This window comes from Vidua chalybeata, chromosome 14 (assembly GCF_026979565.1).
Source record: "Vidua chalybeata isolate OUT-0048 chromosome 14, bVidCha1 merged haplotype, whole genome shotgun sequence".
Taxonomy (NCBI): Eukaryota; Metazoa; Chordata; class Aves; order Passeriformes; family Viduidae; genus Vidua; species Vidua chalybeata.
The window spans coordinates 13,597,787-13,620,370 of NC_071543.1; the positions used below are offsets into that span (position 1 = coordinate 13,597,787).

Here is a 22,584-nt window from a genome sequence, read left to right on the forward strand (position 1 = left end):
CGTGACTCTTGTTGTGCTCCCGGGGGAGCGCGCGGCCGCGTGACGTCACCGCAGGCATTTAAAGGGGCCGCGGCCGCCGCCCCCGGGAGGTCCCCGGGGAGCGCTCGCCCGGTGCCGCCGCCGGTGCCGCCCGGCAGGTGGGTGCCGCTGGCCGCAGCTCTGCCTCCGCCCGCCTTCCCGGGGCGCCTCGCACCGGGGGCCGAGCCCTGGGCGGGGCGAGCAGGTGCACGCCGCGGACCGGGCTCCGGGGCGCGGCCCGGCTGAGGCGCTCCCGGGCGGCGGCGCTCCCGCAGGTGCGGGGCGGAGCAGCCCGGCCCGCCCTGTGGGCGGGAGCGGGCGCGGTCGGCGCTGCGGGGCCGGGCTCGGGCTTGGGCTCGGTCAGCCCGCGGAGGCAGAGCCCCTTTGTCCCTCCCGGGCTGGTCCCCGCCGGCGCTCCCGCGTCCCGCTCTGCAGCCCCGCCGCGCCGCCTCCCGCTCCGCACGTAAGGGATGAGCCGTCCGCCCTCCTGCCTTCCTTCTGTGCTTTCCCCTCGCTCTCGGGCTGTGCTTTCCCTGCGGTCAGGTGTCGGGGAATATCCCTGCATCGTCCGCTTGGGTCAGATAGGAGTTGGATCCCACCAACATGCCTGAAATCTGATTTCCGTTCATTCGGGATTCCTGTGCTGTCGGGGACCCGGTAAAGGGCAGTCCTGGGGGAGGATTCTGCTGTAAAGTGTAAGATTCACGGATGGTTGTGATATAAAACTTGGGTTTTGGTTTTCTTTCTTTTTCTTTCCTTAATCAAGGCAAATATTAATATCAATGAAAAATTAAAACCAAAACCTTTTGAAACGAATTTAGCTACTTTCACCTTGCACTAGTTGAGTAAATAAATGGTGATTAGTTACCGTGAAGGGTACGTGAGCAAATACTTTGTGACATCTGCTACATCTCCATTCAGGGATATTTTTTTGCTGTTGCCTAGAATTACCCCAGAGGTGTGCGTGATGTTGTGGTCGAACGCCCAGCAGAGTCCAGGTGGGACTCTCGTAAAGCCTTGGGAGGGCTGTGCCGAAGGCTCGTCCTTGACTCACCCGCGCAGAGCGCAGCGCGGAGCAGCCCGCACAGGCTGGTGGCTGTGCGGGACGCCCCGATGGGCGCCGTGCGGAGGCTCGGGGCCGTGAGCCGGGCTCTGGCACGGCGGGTTTGTCTCCACGGGCGCTTTTCCCACCCAGCCTCGAGAGCCGCTGTTCTCCCGTGCTGTGGTACTGCCTGCACAAGCCATCGGGACGAGAGCGCACAAAGAGCAGCCTGGGCCTTGAGGAGGCCTCCCTGTGTGTGCCGGAAGCTCCCGCGAACTTTGCCCTGAGTTGACACGAAGGCCACAGCTTGGGCTGAGTCAGGAGCATCCCGCTGCCCTTCCCTCGGGGTGGGTGCTGGCAGGGTGGCAGGCTTCAGGCTGAGGACTGCTGCTGCTGTTTCTTTCCACGTTGCTGTCACCGTTGCCTTTTGGTGGTCTGCTGTGTGAAACAGCACAGGTATGGCTTTCCAGACTCCTTCCTTGGAGTTTGTGTTGGCACAGTGAGTCAAAAACGGTATTTTACCTCCCTGTGAACAGCAGCAGGGAATAAGTCAGTGACTGAGTGCTCTGTAGGGGTGGGCATGAGCCAGCGTGCTGCTGTTGTTCTCACACTACTGAAGCCACTTTGAAAGGGCTGTTCTGTATCTGAGTTTTATCAGATGTATGACCAGGAGCTTCTGAAGGGGTCCGGCTGGTGGAGCCACTGGAGCAGAGCTATACTGTGTTGATGGATCCAAAGCATCTCAGATTTAGAGATCCCTACAGCTCCCTTCTGAGAAAGGAGGCAAAGAAGGTGTCTCCAAACTTTGTCTAATTTATTGACTATTTGGAAGCAGCAATATTTGATTATCATTAGCTTCTGGGAATAGCACAGCATGTTTGAAAATCAAGCAGTGAAGCTTTGAAGGTGTTTAGTCCATTGCTATGTGCTGGGATATTGATTCGTGTCTGTTGGGTATCAGATTTTAGAAGATGTTTCAAAGCAGCTCTGTGTGGCTCTGTGCTGACCGAAAGGTTACAGAATATCCAGCTTTGCTGCAGACAAACCTTATTACATTCATGTTGCTGTTACAAAGACAGTAAGAATAAGTAATGACATTCTCTTTATGAAAAACCTTTGCCATGGTGCTGTGTCGCCATACCCTTCTGTATGAAAAGGAAAACTGATTCTTCTGAGTTTCCTTGCTAGGTCATGTGTCTCATTCTCTTGCTTTCTGTTTCTCTCTGCTATTCTGAGTTGCTGTTGCATGTCTCAAGAGCTGTATCTCAACAGCTCGTTTAGGTGCGGTTTGTTTGCTGGCTACATCCAGCTTTGTTAAGGGTATCATTGTGTGAGAACTTTTGTAGTCATTTTCATGTGATTTTTAAATGCAGTTTAATCCTTCCTTATCTTTTGGTGTAATTCTACTGCCCCATATTGCATCAGGTTCTCCTTTCATACAGGTGGTTCTTTGAGCCTGTAGTCACACAACTGTCTTTTGATGATTTCAGACAGTTTCTCCAACTTTTTCCCAACTCTCTTTAGAGTATTTCTGATGCTTATTGCCAGCAAGCTTGGTGTCAACTGGAAGTTTTATGAATAAGCTACTTATTGATCAAAATCATGGGGAAAATAATGGAACAGAAAGGAAAAACCTTGTGCAGCCTGTTTGAGATATACTCCTGGATTACAGATGGCTGCTCCCTAAGAGCTATCTTTAAAGAAGTTAAAATTAGAAGTGACTTCATAGTGACTAAACTGTACTTCCTCAGGTGACTTAGAGAGATCTTGGTGACAGTTTAAAATATACATATACTTGCTCAGGACTATTTCCTTGAGCTTTGTATGTGGACCTGTAAGATGATTTGGAATCTGAACAGTAGTGAAAAAAAGGGTTAACTAAACTATTATGAGAGCAGCACATTTGATATTGGAGACTCATTACCAAGACATGATCTCCATCCACCTTGTCTGTCAATTTTGTTACAGAGTGATTTCCTTCTTCAATATTTGAGTGATGATCCAAATAATACTTACACTTGATCTCTTCATCCCCTCTCAAAATGTCCAGCACCTTCAAACCAAATTGTCATATTCTGTTTCCTTCTTTTTGTGTTTCCCAAATAGGTGTAGCTTCCAAAAACGCCTTCCCTTCAGGCTGAGATGGGATCTGTCTGGTGGCTGCTTCTCTGCATCCCCATGCTGTCACCCACATTTGCTGGGGGTGTGATCCGAGTTTATTACCTGGGGATCCACGAGGTGGACTGGAACTATGCTCCAACGGGGAGGAATGTGCTCGCTAACCAGAGTATTGCACGTAACCGGTACGTTCCCTTCGAGCAGAATTTAGTCTTGGAGCTGTCCTGTGATGTGTAATTTAATGCAAGTATTGTGGGGAATCTGAGCAAGCAAGAGACACACTCCCGTAGATTCTGATCTTTATGAGCTTAATGTTTAACTTGTTTTATGCTCCTGTGATAAAACCTGTGTCAGTGGGAAAAGGGATGGTTAGTCTGGAGAGTCCAGAGCCCGTACACTAGGGAGAAGTGTATGGAAAACAAACAAGGAACAGAAAATAGAGCAGACACAGAACAGATTGTTCTAAAATTGCCCCGATTTTGCAATGCTCTACCCTGGAGTTTCATTTTGCTTAGTTCCAGCTGGTGATCAGCTTGTTTATCCTGAAGCATGATGACTTTTCATCTTTATATAAATGACTTCACAAAGCCAGCTTGTTTTTGTTTCAGTGGAATTTTGAGCCTTAGACTTAATAGGACTTCCTGCATGGGATTTTAGGAGCTGTTTGAAAAACATTTTTGTTTTTCTTGTGAAAGTAAGTCTGGAAACTGCAATAATTGGTTTGAGCTGCTACTACAAACAGTGTTTTGGGTTTAGCTTTCAAAACATCAAGCCTTTTTCTTTGGTTGGTGTTTTTTTGTGTGCGTGGTTTGTTTTGTTTTTTAAAAGTTTCCATAGTATTTTAAAGGCATTTGTACTTTTTTCCTTGCTCTCATTTTCTGTGGGAAATAGCTGGTATTTTTTGATCTGCTCTCAGTCCTTTAACCCCTCCAAAATAGCTAGCACTCAGGTTCAGACACCTCCTTCAGAAACAGCACAGCAGGAACAGGAAGGGTGTGCAGAAACATCAAGGTCTGTCAGTTTAGCATGGAAAAGTCTCTGTTCTCTGGAGATGCTGTGTAGATGTAAATAAGTCCACAGGAAACACCCCAAAATTCAGTCTTAATAAGAATGCTGTCACTGACTCCTGAAGTGGTAATGAATGCAGTGGATTTTATTTGGTTTCTCTCTACACGAAGAGAAGGAAATGAAATTCAGGGTCATTGGACTTAAAAGCAATTAAAAAACTGTTGTCACTGCAAACAATTAGTTTATGTGACTTATTTGTACAAGGATTGCAGACATGAAACTGGCAATTAGAAAGGGATGAAATGTTGATATGATTGATAGAAGTAGCAAATTATTTCAAGGATTTTTTTTTTGGGAAGAAATGGACTGTGTGGAGAAAGAGGCACATCTGTAAAATGAAGTGTGAATGATCTTAAACTCTTTGCTAATCATGGCTGCAGGGATGACTTGGCAAAGGGCTGAACTCTGGATTGTACAGCCAGAGCCAGGCCCTGCCTGTTTTTGAATGATGAAGCCAATGCTTAATATTTGGGTCTCCACTGTTCATTCTCTGAGATGCACATTAGGGTTTACCTCCCTTCCAGGGCTGCTCTGTTGATGTGGGTGATCAATCTGAAGGGGGAAGTGAGGGGAGTGACCTTGTCTCTCATTTAGGCTAGTTCCAGTAATTCCTGGACTGTGATTCATCTCTTATCTATTAAGAATTACCCATAATGAGCACATATGCTTTTGAGTTAAACTTTAGTACCTGTATGAGGTTTTAACTCTGGAAGCTGGTTGTGTGCTGGGTATGTACCTGCCTGACTCGTCTGCCCCTCTGGAAGGAATTTGGAAACTTAAGTAGAAAATCATCTTTCAGACTTCAAATTTTGGCCAGAGAGCTCAGGACTCCACTCTGCCCGCCTTGTGATTTAGCTGGAAATGCCACAGAGGAATCAAAGTGAGTTTTGAATAGCCCAGTGAAGGCTAAAGGAGGCATAAAAAGGGTTCTTCCTGTGACACCCACATGGGATTGTCTGGGAAGCACTGTCCTTCCCATTTCTTGTTTGGGCACAGTTCAGGGTGCACTTTGTGTCTGTTGGTGAAGAGCTGGGGTTGAAGTTGTGGCCATGCATGAGTGGCTTAGAGCATCCCAGGGTCCTCTAATGCCAAAGCTTTCTGCTGTACCCTGGAAAGTGGAGTGTGACCATCACTCTGCTGCAGCACTGACAAGCTGTTGTGTATAATGATGACTCATAGTGCCTTTCCCTTTGAATTCAACAGCCAGGCCTCAGCATTCCTGCAGTCTGGGAAAGACAGGGTGGGAAGCACCTACAAGAAATCTGTCTATAAGCAATACACGGACTCCACATACACCACTGAGATCCCCAAACCTGTCTGGCTGGGGTTCCTCGGGCCTGTCATCCGAGCAGAAGTGGGGGATACCATTCAAGTACACCTAAAAAATTTTGCTACTCGACCATATACAATCCATCCTCATGGTGTTTTCTACAAAAAGGACTCTGAAGGTAAATGAGCTACTGTCATCATGGAGACAGATTTTTCTCACTGGGAATTTAAGAATGTGCATGGAGGAGAACAGTCCATAAGGCCCCAGTTGGAAAGCAACTACATTTGGGTGTTTGGTGAAGACACCAGCTGTTGGGTTAGTAGGATCATGGGGCTGGAGTCCTGACCTGGGCCTAGGTTTCTTGATTTTAGAACCTCCAAAACACTGATCAACTCTAGAGATTGTAGAGAGACTGACTGTGGGGGCACAGTGCAGAATTGAATGCAAAGCAGCACCAGGCAGAATGGAAATAGTCCTGCTGACTCTGTGCTGACCTGTTTACTGGGCAAGTTGCCTTACAGTGGCTCTGTGCCTCAGTGCCTCTTTAAGGAAGTGATGATTAAACACTATTTCAGCCTTGGGATGGTGAGTCTCAGCTCAGTATAAGGTTACATGTGTGGGCATCTTGGCTCTTCTTGAATGGATGTTGTGATTGCTCAATTGTTCTAGGATCCCTGTATCCTGATATGTCCCCCCAGGATCAGAAGAAGGATGATGCTGTTTTCCCAGGAAAGAATTACACCTATACTTGGACTGTCCCTGAAGATCACAGTCCAACTGATGATGACCCAAACTGCTTGACCTGGATCTACCACTCTCATATTGATGCACCAAGGGACATTGCATCTGGGTTAATTGGGCCTTTACTTACATGTAAGACAGGTAAAAACACCAAGAGAAAGCAGCTGAGGCCTGCAGTTCTATAATGGAAAGGTCTTGTGGTGACATGAATAGAGAGATAGGATGTGAAGATACTCTGGTGTGCAGCTCCCAGCTTCAGGGGGAAATGCAGCTTGGTTAGAGAGGACAGTAGCTGGGCTCTAGCTGGATTCTGGTCATTGCATTGTCATTATCCCCTACTGGTTGGGCAAGTGAGCTTGCAGGCCTCTTGATCCAAGCTGCTTGAATCCATGTAAAGAGCAAGGCTCTTGTCCAAGTTTGTGTATGAAAATCTTGGTGACTTGTTGGCTTCAGCAGGACTGAGAAGACTGAAGGTGTTGTAGTTGAGGCGTGTGGTGGCAGAGCTGCTTGGGAGAGAGAGCTGTATTGCCAGGGATCTATTGGAAAAGGGTGATCTCACTGCTCTGTGGTGAGCTGTGAGGATAGTGGGAAAGCATCTGTCTGCAACTCATGTGACAAGACTTTCTCTGCTACTATGGTTCTAATCTCTTGTCTGATGTGTGATTTTCTGCATGAGCAATTTTCTGTATTCATTCCTCTCTCACCTCAGGAACACTGACTGGCAGCTCTCAAAGACGCTGGGATGTGGATGTTGATTTTTTTCTGATGTTCAGTGTGGTGGATGAGAACCTAAGCTGGTACCTGGATGAGAACATTGCATCATTCTGCACAGATCCTGGCTCTGTGGACAAAGAAGATGAAGAATTCCAGGAGAGCAACAAAATGCACGGTCAGTGTCACCTCTGTGAGGCCACTGTGTCTGCTGAGACACTCAGGAGTGTCAGTGCTCCGGGGTCTGCTCTGAGATCATGTGCTTAGCAAATAATATCTCAGGGACAGGGCAACAACTCCAGAAAATTGAAGTATTGTTTTGGTTTTATCTTTGGCTTGAGTGAGCTTTTATACTCGTTATTTTAGGAGTGAGCTGTGGAGCTGGGCTCTCCAAAGCAGAAGAGGAGGGGGAGTTCTGATTAGGTCCATCCTCCTCTTGTGTCTGTGCTGTCACCTGCTGGCAGGAGCTCTGGAGGCCCCTTTTCTGCTCTCTAATTTTGGCTTGCTTGGTTTTGCAGCTATTAATGGTTATGTGTTTGGCAACCTCCCTGAGCTGAAGATGTGTGCTGGAGATTCTGTTTCATGGTACCTCTTCGGGATGGGCAATGAAATTGATGTTCACACAGCCTACTTCCATGGAGAGACACTCAAAATCCGGGGCCACAGGACAGACGTGGCCAGCCTATTCCCAGCCACTTTTGTTACAGCAGATATGATCCCCAGGAACCCTGGGAGATGGCTGTTGAGCTGCCAGGTCAATGATCACATACAAGGTAAGGCAGAGGGTGGAATATGTCATGGACTCATGTACATGATGTACAGTGTGGTAGGGAACAGTGTCTTGGGCATGGAAAAATGTCCCTAGATGAGTGGGTGATGCCTTGTCTTGAATAGTTAGAGTGGCTGGTTACTAATGTAGGGCAGCTTTGGTGGGGGTGAATTGTACCATGGTGTGATGTTTCATGTTTGGTACAGCTGAGGCAGTGCCTTAAGAGCTCTGGTCCCTGTGAGAGGCGCTTGCATCATAGATCTGAGGACAGCAGAAGACTTTAGTCACTCTGAGTCCATACTTCCATAGCATCCAATATCTAAGGTTGGAGGTTCTGCTCACAGAACTCCTTGGTGTGGAGATACTCACCTTCTCCCATCCATGTGCCTTTTGGGACAGCAGAGGGAAGGTGGGACTGCCCATTAGGCTGGCTGGAGGGGTAACTGAGTGTCCACCTTCATGTCTTGGGCAGCTGGGATGGGGGCACTCTATGAAGTCCGGCCCTGCTCTCGACAAGCTGCGGCACCCAGCCTGGAAGGGAGAGTTCGGAAATACTTCATAGCTGCCAAGGAGGTGCAGTGGGACTACGGACCCTCGGCGCTCGACCGGCTCAGTGGGAAACAGCTCACTGACACTGGCAGGTGAGTGAGAGGCTGCTGGGCTTGGGCAGTGTTGGGAAACAGCTCACTGACACTGGCAGGTGAGTGAGAGGCTGCTGGGCTTGGGCAGTGTTGGGAAACAGCTCACTGACACTGGCAGGTGAGTGAGAGGCTGCTGGGCTTGGGCAGTGTTTGGGGAGTCTGGCCTGTATCAGAAACGCTGCTCAGGCATGGAATTTCTTTTTCTTTTCAAAATACATGCCTGCTGCTCACATGGGGTGCATTTCCTGGGAAGGCCAATCAGCTCATCTACAAAAGGAGGCTGCTGTAGCTGGACTGCACTGGACTGTACCTTGGGGCCTTCCCATGAGAGTGCTGTGTGGCACAGCTGTACTCACAAGCAGCAGAAGTCCCAGCAGATGTACAAAGTGAGCTGCCACATTTGTCTCTGGGCTTCATTTCTGCTTGCTGTGTCTAACCTAGGAGGAGATTGATCTATATAGGAAATAATTAAAAAGCCCCTAGTGCAGCAGACACAGGGTGGCATTGCTGGCCTGCAGATTGGTCTCAGGCTGGTGTTGCTGCAGGATGCAATTTCTAGGAAATCAGATGCCAGCGCTTGGGTAGCAGCCCTCCATCCCATGGTCAGGTGACTGAGATAGCAGTTTAGAGACTTCCTGTTCAGTCTTTGGCTAGCTGAAAGAGAGATTCTTCTCCTTCCACAGAGATTCTATCCCTTCCCTAGTAATCTGTTGGAGAGGATATATCTTACTCAGATGGAAAAGAGGAAATGTAGAGTGGTTAATTATTTACCCAATGCCATGCAGCAAGCCTTGCAGACCTTAGACCTGTGAGCTGGCCTTGTAACTGCACTGCCTCTCCTGCAAGGCTTGTTACTTATATTTGGTGAGGGTGGTAGTGGAGGAAATAAATACCTTTACAGCTGTTTATTTTAGTTGGGAATGGGGTTGTCCCCAGCTTCTGAAGAGTTTGGAGTTCTAGCACTGCCTTCCCACTGACTGCACTGCAGTTTTGTTCATTCCTTCACACATCTTGTGTAGTGATGGTGATCACACCTGGCAGGTTCACCTGGTATAGGGCTGTGTGCTACAGGTGCTCCCTGAACACACAAGTGGATGACTCTGTAAGGGCAAAAAAGCTTTGCAGAGTCAAAGCTGTGCTTGTTCCAAACTAGAGGTGCTGTCCTTGTCTGAAATACTGCTTAATTTGGAGATGCTGATGGCCTTGCCAGCGGGAGCAGGGGAACAGGGCTCATTTTTCTATGACATGACCTGACATTTGCTTTTTGCATTTAGTCCTGCTGAGCAGTATTTCAAGCGTAGCCTCTACCGCATTGGGGGTGTCTATTGGAAGGCAAAGTATGTGGAATATACTGATGAGAGCTTTCGTGAGGAAAAGCAGCAATCAGAAGAAGAGAAACACCTTGGAATACTTGGTGAGAATCATCCAGGAACACAAATCCTCTGTCAGTGTCTGTGAGAAGGAAGCTGATGGTGGGAGTTGCCAGGTGGCTGTACCTGCCTGCTCATTCTGAGGGGCAGGGAGGGGCACAAGAGGTGCTTCACAACAGTCACATCTGAACAGGCCGAGGTGCAGGGTGGTAGAATGGACAGAATCACTTCAGGGGTCATCCTGAAGGTGTTCTAGAGGTAAGAGCTGAGGGATACAGTATAGTATATGTGACTAGAGCTAAACAGGTCACAGCAATAGCTCCTGGTTTTGTGTTTTTGACTGAGCCTCTTCAAGGCATGCTGCAAACCCCGTGTTCTCACAGAGAGCTTTCTCTCCTGAATGGGTGCCTGGGGACAGGCATGGTAAAGGCTCATAGCTCCTCTCTGGCTGGCTGGGTTGTGGGCTTACAGACTCTGGTGGGCTTGGAGCATCTCACACCTCTGAGGCACGTGTTTTGGGTGGCTGAAGGGGCTTTACATAGGTGGGGGAGAGACATGGACCTATTCTGAGGGCATTCCAGCACATTTGACTGTTCTATTACTTCCCTGTATGAAGGTGTGATGCCTCTCTGAGTTCTCCTGTGCACCCAAACTGCTTTCACACAATCCTTGCCAGCCCCTGCTCCCATTGAGCTCCCTTCAGCAGCAACAAGGCCAGACCATCTGTTGCCTCTTATCTTTGGCCCCGCAGCTTAGAGGAAGGTGCCCCCTCTGCTTTGGTTTGCCTGATGGCCTGGGGAAATGCTCTGTTGCTGACGTGCTCTCCCTGCTATATTCTAGGTCCAGTGATCAAAGCTGAAGTCGGAGACACCATCCTGGTGACATTTTTTAACAAAGCCTCCTGGCCCTTCAGCATCCAGCCACATGGAGTGTCCTATGGGAAGGCATCAGAAGGGATGTGGTACCATGATGGTTGGTGGATCCCTTTTCTTGAGTACACCCCCATCACCCTTCAGAGATGCTGGCTGTTTGGTTGACACGAATGAAGTAAAGCCTGCTCTGAAAGTAGCTGGTGAGAAGGTGTAACAGAGTTCATGCAGGGACTCAGGAATAACCCTGTAATCCCTGTTTTAAAGGCCTGTCCCAGAGTGGGGTTTCTGTGGCACCACTGCACAACTTCACGTACCGCTGGACTGTGCCAAGGCACGTGGGGCCCACGTCCAGCGACCCTCCCTGCCTCACCTGGCTGTACAGCTCGGCTGCAAATCCTGTCAAAGACTCCAGCTCAGGCTTAGTGGGGCCTCTGCTCATCTGCAAGTCAGGCACTTTGGATAACAACAACAAGCAGGTAAAGGAGTTTTCCTGCCCCGTTCCTAAAGGTTTTTGCTTTCATGTAGAGAAAGGAAGCATCAGCAAAACATTAGGGAGCAAATGTGCAGTAGCGTGAGTCCAGAAGAGTCAAATCAAAGCCTTGTTGTTGGCCAAGTTAATGCTGGTACAGCTGATACCCAGGTCTTGCCTGGGAAAGGCCAGTAGTGTTCTGGGCTCTCAAGAGCTGCCCTCAAAACAGCTCCTGAGCTCTGCTTTTAATTCACAGACAAACTTGGCTGAACAAGTGTACCTTGGAATACTTACCTTGTAGGTAACTCTTGTCCTGAGGCTTGTGTAGCAAGCAGGCTGCTTTCAGAGGCATGTGGAATAGTCCTTGCAGTCCCAGAAACATTGAAAAGACATTTTTGCTTACAGGTGTTCTGCTTGGGTGATAGAATGCTTTGAGGTTTGGCTGAGCCTCATTTATTCTGCCAGAGAAGTTAATTTTCAAGCAGAGCTGGCTACAAAAAAGCATGTGAAAATCCATGTCAGTCTTATGCTTTTGATGGAGAGGTGAAACCTGAAGGGCAGCCAGAACTTCCTCTTGGAATTTCACTCAGAAGTAGTCTATTCCTGCCAGTACATCTAGGGAAGACAGTAAATTGATATCCCTGAGGAGGTACCAGGCAGAGGAGCAGAGCCTTGTTGTGAAAGACAGCAGATTGCAAATCAAGCCCTAACTGGTGTCGTGCAGCGTGGCTCGGGGAGCAGTGACAGATCTGGAGATTGCTGTCCTCAGAGCCTTCCTGGGGGAGCTGACAGTCAGTGGGGGCACCATGTAACTAAATTGGGAGTGCAGAAGAAATCAATGTGCAGCCAGGGTGGAAATGTGGATCTGCTGAGCAAAGAGGATTGGGAATACATACAGCCCTCGAGGTGAAGAAGCTGTGATAATGATAAACATGGGCAGGTATTGGAAGTGTGTAAGCAAAAGAGACAGACCTTTGGAAATTTAAGATAGGGAAAAATCACCTGGGATGGCAATTCTGGCTCCACAATCTCAGGCAAACATTTAATGAATGCTTAATTGTGGAAGGTGCATGGTCACTCTGCTGTACCCATGTGCTGCAGACTGGGAATTGCTCACCTTCTCAGCAGGCTGGCTGCATGTGTGCTGCTGGGGACAGTGACACCAGCGGGAGAGCCTGGACACCATCACAATGTTCTTTTAGTGGGGAAACACCATGCTTTGGAGTGCATTTCTTAGGAGAATTAACTCTCTGAAGGATTTTGGGTAATTTAAAAATCCCAAATCCAGGCCTGTGATAGGAGGCAGGAGGGCTGTGGTGTGGTCATGAGCCTGCCTTGTATCTGGGCTCTGGTCTTGGATCTGGTTTGGACAGACACCTTAGGTGTGGGGGAGGAAGGAGGCACTGACTTCATGGCCTTGGCTGAGTTTTGTTCATTTTATCCATGTGAAATATCATGGAAAATGCACAAATGGTGCCTTTAATGAAATAAAAGAGGAATGTTCAACATGAGTAAAAGGATGGAGTCCTGTCCCTCAATGAGCCATGTTTTAAAATAAAGGGGAATACAAGAACCCAGCAAAAGAGCTTTAACTCTAAGTATACTTAATTGTTGCATTTTAAAAGTTAACAACCATCATTGTAATTATAGAAAGGGATCGACAAAGAATTTTATCTTCTCTTCAACGTGTTTGACGAGAACCTCAGCTGGTATTTGAATGCCAACATAAAGTACTACTTGAGGATGGAAGAGACATCTGTGAAAAAGGATGATGGTTTTGAGGAATCCAACAGGATGCATGGTATGGTTGGATGCTGCTCTGTGACAGCAGGGATGAACCTGCCAAGCACGGGCTGATGTTCACCTAAAGGCTGAGCTGGGGGCTGGAAGGGCTGTGTGGTGTTAGCCTGGAATCAAACCAGGCTGGAGGCACCAGGTGAGACATGGACAAGCAGCACAGCTGTCTGGAGAAGTGTGCTCTCAGTGTATCTAGGGGTGAATCACAAACAAGTTACCCTTCTTCTGTCTGGCAGGCCTGTCCTACAAGGTGTATGCTCAAAATCTCCTGGCTGACACCTGCCTGCAGAGTTAATTGCTTTCTCCTTTCCAGCCATCAATGGACTTATGTTTGGTAACTTGCCTGGACTGGACGTGTGTGAAGGAGACAAAGTGTCCTGGCACCTCCTGGGCTTGGGCAGCGAAGCAGATGTACACAGAGCTGTGTTTCAGGGAAACACCATGCAGATGAACGGGATGCGGAGAGATTCAGCCAGTCTGTTCCCCCACACGTTTGCCACTGCTTTCATGCAGCCTGATAACAGTGGTGAGTGCCTACACAGCTGACTGGGCAGTCGGAAGAGTCTCCCATTGTGGTATTTGCTCATGTGGTAGATTCCCTAGCGTGGTATGATCTCTTACAGGGTGAGCTGTGCTACAGGTGCTTGTTGTGTAAGAAAGCTTCCTGAGATGATTTATGTGTAGGACTTTATTGTGCCATTCCTGCTTGATTTCTCCAATGACTTCTTTTAACCTTGGCCTGTGGCAACCAAGCTCCCTAAGCACTGCAGAGATACACCAAGCACATACTGACATCGGTCTCCTGGAATCTTCAAAAGCAACTGATTTCCTTGTTCATCCTGCCTCCCTCAGGGACTTTTGAGATCTACTGCCAGACGAGCAATCACTACCAGTCTGGGATGAGGCAACAGTACAACGTTTCCAAGTGTGGAAGGACGGGCAGTGCCTCTGCCCATCGCTACAGGGGAGTGCGGACGTTCTACATCGCGGCGGAGGAGGTGCTGTGGGACTACGCACCCGACCGCAGCTGGGAGAGGGAGCGGCACAACCACTCTGCAGAGAGGTAGAGCCCACCTTCTGGGGAAGCCTGTGGCAGTGTCCCAGCAGACCCTGGTGCAGCCTGTTGGGTGTCTTGGCCACCCTGTGACCTGGTGCATATGCTGGTGGTGCTGCTGGTGGGAGCGCAGCCCTCCGCGTCATTCTGCTCTCCTTTGCAGCCCAAGCTGGCTTGGGAAGCCCCTTCAGCTTGTGAACCCCCTGACAAAAGTTAGTTGTTTGTTCCCCGTGAGGATTTGGTTTATCTCAGCACTCGTTCTGCATTTCTCAGCTATGCTGACGTGTTTCTGAGCAATGAGGATGGACTGCTCGGCTCCAGGTACAAGAAAGCAGTTTACAGGGAGTACACGGATGGCACTTTCCAAACCCCCAAGGCCAGGATAAGTGGTGACGAGCACCTAGGGATACTGGGTAAGGATGTGTGCATTGGGTTCACCTTCCTCTCACACAGAAATGGCACTGGGGTTCTAAAGCTGCAGTAGCTCACAGGATATTTAACCTGCCATCTCACTGGATATTTAGGCATCTGCTGTGTCAGTGCAGAGAAATTGGGACTGTCTTCTACTCACATCTGCCACCTTGGAGACAGCAGTTAGAAGAGTCCTGTCTTTTCCACTTGCCTTTGCACTTGCCTGGGCTTTTCCACTTGCCTTTGCACCAGTGTTCTGTCATGGCTTGGGCAAAGCATGTTTCACAGCTGCATTTCTCTGACTATGGGACAGAAACAACCACTGACTTCTGGAGAAGGGTCTGAGAAGTAGAGGGGAAAATCTGTAGCTGTGAGAAATGCTACTGGGGCAAGAGCAGGCAGCCTTGGGGACATGGAGGAGCATTTTGAACTGATTAGTGGAGGTCTCTGGAGGCAGAACTCTGTGTTATGAACCCAAGGCTGTAAGTGGTGTCAGGGCAGCCAGGCTGAGGCAGCATCTGCTGCTCAAAATAGGCTGTAGCTCTGATTTGTGACACTGTCAGGCTCAGTTGAATATTACCACATTTTTTGAAACCAGTAGCAAGGGATGATCAACATGTGATATTTAGCATAGGAGTATTCAGAAATCAAGCCTTAGCTATGCTGGGCCCAGTTAAGATGTGTAACCACCTTCATTGTCCTCATTGTGAAAAAAGTAGTTTCCTAAGACTTGGATTAGGACTGACATCCAATTCTCTTTTTGGGAGGTAGAGAAGAGGAAGGGGAACATCATAAATATTATAAGGTAGTATTTCTGGGGAGAAGATGTTGAGAGAAGGGTGGGAATATGCCAGGAGATGTGCTGATGGATTTTGCTGGTCTCAGAGTACACTCTTCCTGTCTCAAGGCCCTTTTCTGTGGGCGGAAGTGGGTGATATTCTCAACATCGTGTTCAAGAACAACGCCTCGCGACCCTACTCCGTCCATGCACACGGGGTGCTGGAGCAGCAGGCTGGACAGCCCCAGGTGGCAAACCCTGGTAGGTCCCTGTCTCTAGCTGCATTCCTGTGTGGGCTCACTCACACAGCTGATTTTATCCCAGAGCCAGACTGGTTTCCTTAAGCAGCCTCAGATGCCCTGGTTTTGCTACAGTAGAGTGCTGGAACTGGACAGTAACTGGTCTTTCAGGTCCAGCACAGTTTCAGTGATACCATTTGTATGGGCATGTGTAGGACATTCTTCTGTGTGCAGCCTTCTTCCCCCCACACTGAGTGTGGTCTCTTTGTGGGAAGGGGAAGGTGAGGGCAGGTGACAGCTCAGCCAGTCCTGGGATGGGAGAGTCTCTTCTTTGGGATGCATGAGCACAGAAGTATGAAAATAGTGTGAAATGGGAGAAATGCACAATTGCTTGCAGGGATCTGACTGAAATTGCGATTTTTGTCTCATGATCCAGATACTAGTGTATTTAATTTTTGGTCCCCTCACCCAGACTGTCCAAGCCACAGTCAGGCTGTCAGCCAGATCCTGTCTTTGTGAAATGGGCTACTAATATGAAAAAAAGGTGATTTTAAACCCCAATTCAAATCAGCATCATAAATTCACTTCAAAAAGAAGAAAGATTATCTTAAGTTCCATCTGAATGAGCTTCCATGGTCATTTCCATGGTCAGGTCCAGTCTCAAAAGCAGCAGATAAATCTGCATTGTACTGGTACCAGACAGAGTTTACACCCTGTGACCCCTCCGTGTTGCACTGAGAGGGGAGCTTCCACCCTGCTTTGTGTTTGGGTAAGGAAGATGCAATATCTGGCAAATACAGAATTGAATTTGGGGTTTGGAGACAGGATTTTCTTTTTCCATTTGGTTTTGTTGCTGCTTAGTGAGTGAGTGTGCCACCTGGTGTATGGTGCTGTTCTGTCCCTCAGGTGACATTGTGACATACCGGTGGGAAGTTCCTGAGAGATCTGGTCCGGGGCCAAATGATTCAGCCTGTGTTCCTTGGATCTACTACTCTGCAGTGGACCCAGTAAAGGTAAAATTAAAGTTATAACCAGAAAAGCCTAATTAGACCAATTTTTTACTCCATTTAGAAAACAATGTGAGCTGGGTACAATTTAGAGATTGGCCCAGCCAAGAGGTGGAAGAATCATCTGGTAACATATCCAGCCTTCTCTGTGGAGAGGAAATCATCTGCATTTTCCTGATGTTTGTCCTTATTTTTTCCTAACAAACATTTGTAAGACAATTCCACTGTCTCTCCTTGATACTAACCTCCCTCCAGTTATTTGTAGGCTTTTAGAGCATCTCCCAGTTGGTCATGGTTTGTACTGGTGAGAGCCGTAGAGCTAATCTACCAAAGGCAGAAATTGTCCAAAATAAACCTCATGAATAAAGCAGGCAGATTTGACCATTGCTAGAAGTGTCATAGCACTAATTTCACAGGGCAACCACCTGGAGAATCCTGCAATAAACCATTGCATTCAACCCGGAAATAATGGCCTTTTTATCTCAAGTTGCAGATGTTTTTGCAGTCACCGAGTGGAAAATACTTTGATACCATCCATATTTATGACTTTTGGATTTGCATTTATAAGAGCACGTACAGTTCCTGTTCCTTCAGTGGCTGATGCTCTCCAACAAGAATACTTGTACAGCAGCACTGGTTAAGTGGGTTGATGGGGGAATGGAAAATGATTGCTGAAAGGCAAAGAACTGTGCATAAAAGAGGTCCTTGCCTCAGAGCTCTCCTTCCTTCTGATCAGGATATGTACAGTGGGCTGATTGGGCCCCTGAAGGTCTGCCAGAGAGGAGCCCTGCAGTCCAGTGGGACCAGGAAGGATGTAAAGAGGGAGTTTGCTCTGCTCTTCCTGGTTTTTGATGAAAATCAGTCCTGGTACTTGGAGGAGAATGTGGAACGTTTCAGTAAGGGAAATCACAAGGAGATCAACCTGCTGGATGAGAAATTTGTGGAAAGCAACAAAATGCACGGTAATGTTGGTGTGATACTGCAACCTCTCTAAGTAGGGAGCCTGACTTGTGGTGAAATGTCCTCATCCTTTCCCATTATCAATGGCACAGACAGAACTAAACTGTCTGTTCTCAATATTGCAGCACACCTACAGCCCAAATCTTTGATCTGCAGTGAGGGCTGATCGTTGTGGCTGTCCCTGTAAGGAGGAATAGCAACATCCAAGCCAGAGAGGTTAATCTCGGATGTGTCTGAGTGACTCAGAAAAGGAAATAAAATCAAACATGAAATTAACTTGTCAGACGAATTTAATTCTGTTTGTCTCAGGGACCATCAGAGTATGTTAGGCTTCAAATTAATTTTCTAAGCTGTGTGGCTGCAAGATGTGGCTCAGTTGTTTTAGCTGTTTTAGGTTACTTCTACCATAGAAGGATGAACACATTTTTTTTAAATTAGCATGTTGTTTATGTTAGTTTATCTCCATATTATATCTAAGATAACCTCAGCAAAACAGGTCCCTTGACAGTTGTGGAGATAAGAATACTGAGGAGTTGCATTTTGTGCTGTCATTACTACTGGTTTTGTATGGGTGAGATAAAAGACTCTCCAAATACATGTCCATGAAAGTGTAATTGTTAACCCTGTATTACAGCTAGCAAAGCCACCATGCTGAAGTTGGATACATGTTTTAGGCTACACAACGTGCCCAGGGCAGAGCTGGGAGTAAAAACCTGGTGCTCTGCCCTCAGATCCTGCCTCTTCCCATTTTATTCCCTCTGTTGTCATCTGAGCACAAAAGTCTCCATGTCTGTCCCGTAGCAGTCAGCTCACTCACTGTTTTGGTCCCTTTCCTGTATGTGCAGTCACAGCAGGATTCCTTCCATCTGTGCTACTTGAGAGGTAAAGCCTTGCCATGCAGGAATTTTACAAATGGTTGGAATGTGATGTGTGAAGGCAGAGCAACCCAGGGCTGCCCACTGGCAGGATTTACCCCTTCTCAATGTTCATCAAGGAAATTGCTCAGACATTTATATGTGTGTAGGTATATACACGTTTGTCCATCATTGGGCTGGAAATGCCATTTTTATGCATTTTGACTTCTAGAAGCATCCACTTCTGCTGGCTGACTGCAGGTTTTCAGCAAAGGTAGTTCTTGAGATTTATTTGAGCTGAGCTACAGCATGGCCTTGAGTGCAAGTCAGTTGTCCTGGCTGTGAGCAGAGTGGATAATTAGCTGAGCTGAGGGACACTAACTGCTGATACACTGGGTGCTGTAAATTAGCTTCTAATTTACTGCCTTTCTCTGTGGAGGTGCAGCACCCATACAGTTTTGCTGACAGCCTTTTCCCCTCTGTGTTATTCCCTGCACAGCAATCAATGGCAGGCTCTATGCCACCTTGCCTGGGCTGACCATGTACCAGGGAGAGAGGGTGAACTGGTATCTGCTGGGAATGGGTCACGAGGTTGATGTCCACACGGTCCATTTCCATGCTGAGACCTTCATATACAAGGTAAGAATATATTCTGATGGCAAAGCAGATACTGACCACTGATATCAGCACTTTTACTTGACTCAGTGTTTGAATGATTTTTAATCACTCTGCAGAAGCTTCACCCAGCTAGGAAAAGGATGTAGTTTTCCACATCCCAGTCTGACTCCTTGAGCCTGTGTTGTGCTGAGATGTCCAGCTTAATCCTTGTTAGGGTTAGGCATTACCAGATAATTTGCTTTCCAAGCTGCTTTTTGAAAGCTTTGGGGTTTTTTGAGCATTAAAAAGGTGAAGTGGTCCCCAGCAACACTGGCAGACCTTTCTTCCTGAGAAGATGCATTGAGCACTGCAGCTAATGGCCTCCCTTTTCTGACAGAACGGCAAAAGCTACAGAGCAGATGTTGTGGATCTGTTCCCTGGGACCTTTGAAATGGTGGAGATGCTGGTTGGGAACCCTGGGACATGGCTGCTTCACTGTCATGTGTCTGACCATATCCATGCTGGGATGGAGATCCTCTTCACTGTCCTGCCTAGAGGAGGTAGGGAGCTGTCACTGTAAAACATCCTGCAGCACTTCCTGCTACTGCTGTGAAATTCTGAGTGTTTGTATCTCAACTCTCTCACATACTATAAAAAGCCAGTTAATGGAGCAGATAATTACTGAAGTGTTATTAAATTATGATGTTCCCTTTAAATATGGTAATGCCTGGAGCTGGAGTTAAAAACAAATTGTTTTCTGGACTTTACATTACCTTTGTTGTTATTCTGAGTTTGATTTTTAGCTTGTGTCTGAACTGGTATGTTCAGCTCTCAGCCAGTAATTGCTCTTACTGAGAACTGGAAGTGCTCAGAGGTGAGTGACGCTCAGTACTGGGCTTGGCTGCAATGGAGCCCACATGGTGATGTGCTTTTAGATGTATTACCAAAACAGTGAATGCCTCAGTGTTTCAGCTGTGGGTGACCAGTGCCTGCCCAGTGTCAGGGCTATCTCTGTTTCTCCCTCAGCACTTTTCCTTCTTCAGGATGGGAAGAGTTGTGCACTGGAACTGGGGCTGCCTCTGAAGCAGGTGATAAAAAAATTCTTATGTCATGTAGAGAGGGAAAACATGGACAGGACAAAGGACAGCCTGCTAGTCCTGGAAAACCATGCTGCCTCTGGATCTGATCCTTGCCAGATGTGCCTTGTTCTGGGCTTTGCCTGCTTAACCCAACACCTTCTCACCCTCCTTTTGTTTCCTTTCAGAGTCAGAGCTGGAAGACTTGACTGCCACCCCAGGTATGGTGTGTACAGCACTGCCAAACCCTGTCTGTGGGAAGGGGAGAGGGCAGATCCCTGAGCAACACAGAAGTTTGGATCTGTGTAAGGGGAGGGAGGAACACACACAGCACCCACAGCCTCTACCCACAGCCTGGCAGTTCCTTGGTGCAAGGCCTTGCTTCAGTAGATAACAGGGAGGGCACCAGTCTGTCCTCTGGTGATAGAAATAAGGAAGTTGGGCTGGTTAGGTTTGTTTGCCTGTGTTGGGTGGAAAAGGTTAGTGGCCTCACACCCTGTTGTGCCTGCTATGTATGGATTCAGATTCAGAGTATGAGCTTAGGTACTGGCAGAGATTTGGAGGAGGTTGCCTGGGATGAGTTATCTTCCCTCTTAGGATTGTCAGTGGCTGTGGTTTAGGGAAGTTTCACAATCATCTCTACAAGCTGAAGGGATGGAGTCAGCATGCAAACATGCACATCTGCCTTCTGCTTTGATATTCCCCCAAGAAAAGAGCCCAAGCACGTGCCTGGAGTTTTTTGGGTGTTGTAAAGAACAGATGTGAGAAGGCATTTGGTTGAGCAGCACAGGGAGAAGGGCAGTAGTAGATATGATCCTTTTGAAATTTTCTGTGGTAGAAGTCTGAGTAGTGTACACTGGTGGTTCATTTTCCTGATTTTTCATCTTTCTTCACAACTCCATTTTCCAGCTTCTGTGAGAAAATTCGGCTGAGCTGATTTGAGAGCCAGTTCAGGCCAGCTACAAATGCAGCCACCTACCTACAACTCAGCAGGCTTTCTCCACTGTTATTTCAGTCATTTTCTCCCCGACATTTTCCTCACTCAAAATGGACAAACCGGGAGAGGAGTGGGAAATACGTGAGAGCAGTAGTGTCAATATTAAATAATTTGGTTTCGTACCATTTGCAGATATCAGCTTGTGTGTGCTCACCAGGCAGAAACTTTGGCCAACAGCTGTTGCCTGAGCAGACAGCCCCTTTTCTCAGGAGGTGGCTGCTGCCTCTGTGTGGAGGCACAAGCAAGCTCAGGATCTTGGTGACTCACCATGGGCATGGCAGAGTGAGTGCACTCAGTGGTGTGTAGGACAGCAGCCATGGGCACAGGGAGTGTGCACTGGGCCAACTTGCAGCAGCCCCAGCCTGGACACATGTTCTCATCTCTGGGCTGGACACAGCAGTGGCTGACTGGGCCTGGACACCTGTGAGACACTGTCAGGTTCTGGGGTGGAGCAGCTTAGGATAGGAACCATCCATCTCAAATCTCTGTGTGGGCTCAGGGATGAGGGTCTGACAGATGGATGGCACTGGGGCCTCCTTTGAATCATTGAATCATTAAGATTGGAAAAGACCTCTAAGATCATTGAGCACAACCATGAACTCAGCACTGTCATGTCTACCACTGAAACATGTCTCTTTTGAACATTTCCAGGGTTGGTGATTCCACTACTTTGCATCATGTTTTTCTTAATGCTCCTTTGTTGCATTTCTTGCAACCTTTCAGTTCTAGTATTGCTGGCTGTTGTTGAAAATACCTTTCTGTTTGTCTCTCAGGGTTGCTGCTTGAGGGTGAGGATGAGTCCCAGAAGGTGATACTTTTTGGATCTAAGGTGACCCAAGAGCAGATAGAGGCCACAGTCATCTCTCTGGCTGTTGTAGGAGTCCTGCTGCTCCTGGCTGCTGGTGTCTTCCTGGGAGCAGTCATCCATCTCGAGAGGCAAAGGAGGTTACGACGCAATCGGAGATCCATCCTGGATGACGGATTCAAACTCGTGTCTCAAAAGAATTCTGGTCTCTGAAAGCCATGTACAAACATTGGGCTGTGTGCTTGGAGCAGGGGCTGGATCCTTGTCCACAGCAAAGATTTTGGGGCATCATTTCAACTGTGCACTGTACTTCTAGAAGCTGAGGAGGGAAAAGCTGGAGCACTGACCTCTTCATATATTCTCCTCAGCCCTCTGTAAAGAAAATCCAGGAGAGATCCAAGGACCCTATGAACTGACTAAAGACAAATAATGATTAAAAAAGGTCCTTCTGGAATACTCTCCTTCCCCAGGGAAGAGAGGGGACATTTTCTTCTGTCCAGAACAGCTCCAATTGGTCTTTCCTAGCAGAATAGCTTAGGCCAGATTCCAGTCTTGCTCCATTGCCAGAACCGAGTTGGGAACTGTCTCCCAAGAAACTGTGAACCATTAATGTAATTAATTTGAAGGAGAGAAAAATAATATTTTCAGTTTTGTCAATCAATGAAGAATACAGAAAAAAGATGGTTAATTTAGAGTTGGATTGCTGTTTTTGATGAGTAAGTGGGCAGACACAAATTCAGGGCACTGCATACCACTGTGAGAACCTGATCAGGGACCATGACGAGCTGTGCCTCACTGTCAGCCTTGCTGTGACAAATTCCTTTGCTCTTTGCTGGGGGTGGGTGATGGAACCAGAGTTCTGTAGCTCACCTGTGGGCTGTGGTAGCCATCTTCCAGCATCACTGTGCCCACACATATCA

General features: G+C 47.8%; 1 protein-coding gene across 5 annotated transcripts; it reads left to right on the top strand.

The window, feature by feature from the left end:
• Nucleotides 1–70: 70 nt before the first annotated feature.
• On the top strand, nt 71–22,381 carry HEPH (hephaestin). Of its 5 annotated transcripts, XM_053955726.1 has the most exons (22): nt 681–713; nt 3,167–3,363; nt 5,450–5,694; nt 6,186–6,398; nt 6,967–7,146; nt 7,487–7,741; nt 8,210–8,378; nt 9,653–9,792; nt 10,589–10,720; nt 10,885–11,096; nt 12,740–12,890; nt 13,200–13,412; nt 13,739–13,949; nt 14,214–14,353; nt 15,259–15,390; nt 16,275–16,381; nt 17,112–17,337; nt 18,689–18,828; nt 19,184–19,346; nt 20,051–20,083; nt 21,633–21,647; nt 21,738–22,381. In XM_053955726.1, the coding sequence occupies exons 2-22, from the start codon at nt 3,203–3,205 to the stop codon at nt 21,875–21,877; spliced, it is 3,378 nt and encodes a 1,125-aa protein (XP_053811701.1). In that variant the 5' UTR covers nt 681–713; nt 3,167–3,202; the 3' UTR covers nt 21,878–22,381. The 5 variants fall into 5 exon arrangements, with proteins under 5 accessions (XP_053811699.1, XP_053811700.1, XP_053811701.1 ...); XM_053955724.1 differs by lacking the exon at nt 681–713 and adding an exon at nt 71–137 and having other exon boundaries at nt 21,633–22,381; XM_053955725.1 differs by lacking the exon at nt 681–713 and adding an exon at nt 398–481 and having other exon boundaries at nt 21,633–22,381.
• Nucleotides 22,382–22,584: the final 203 nt, after the last annotated feature.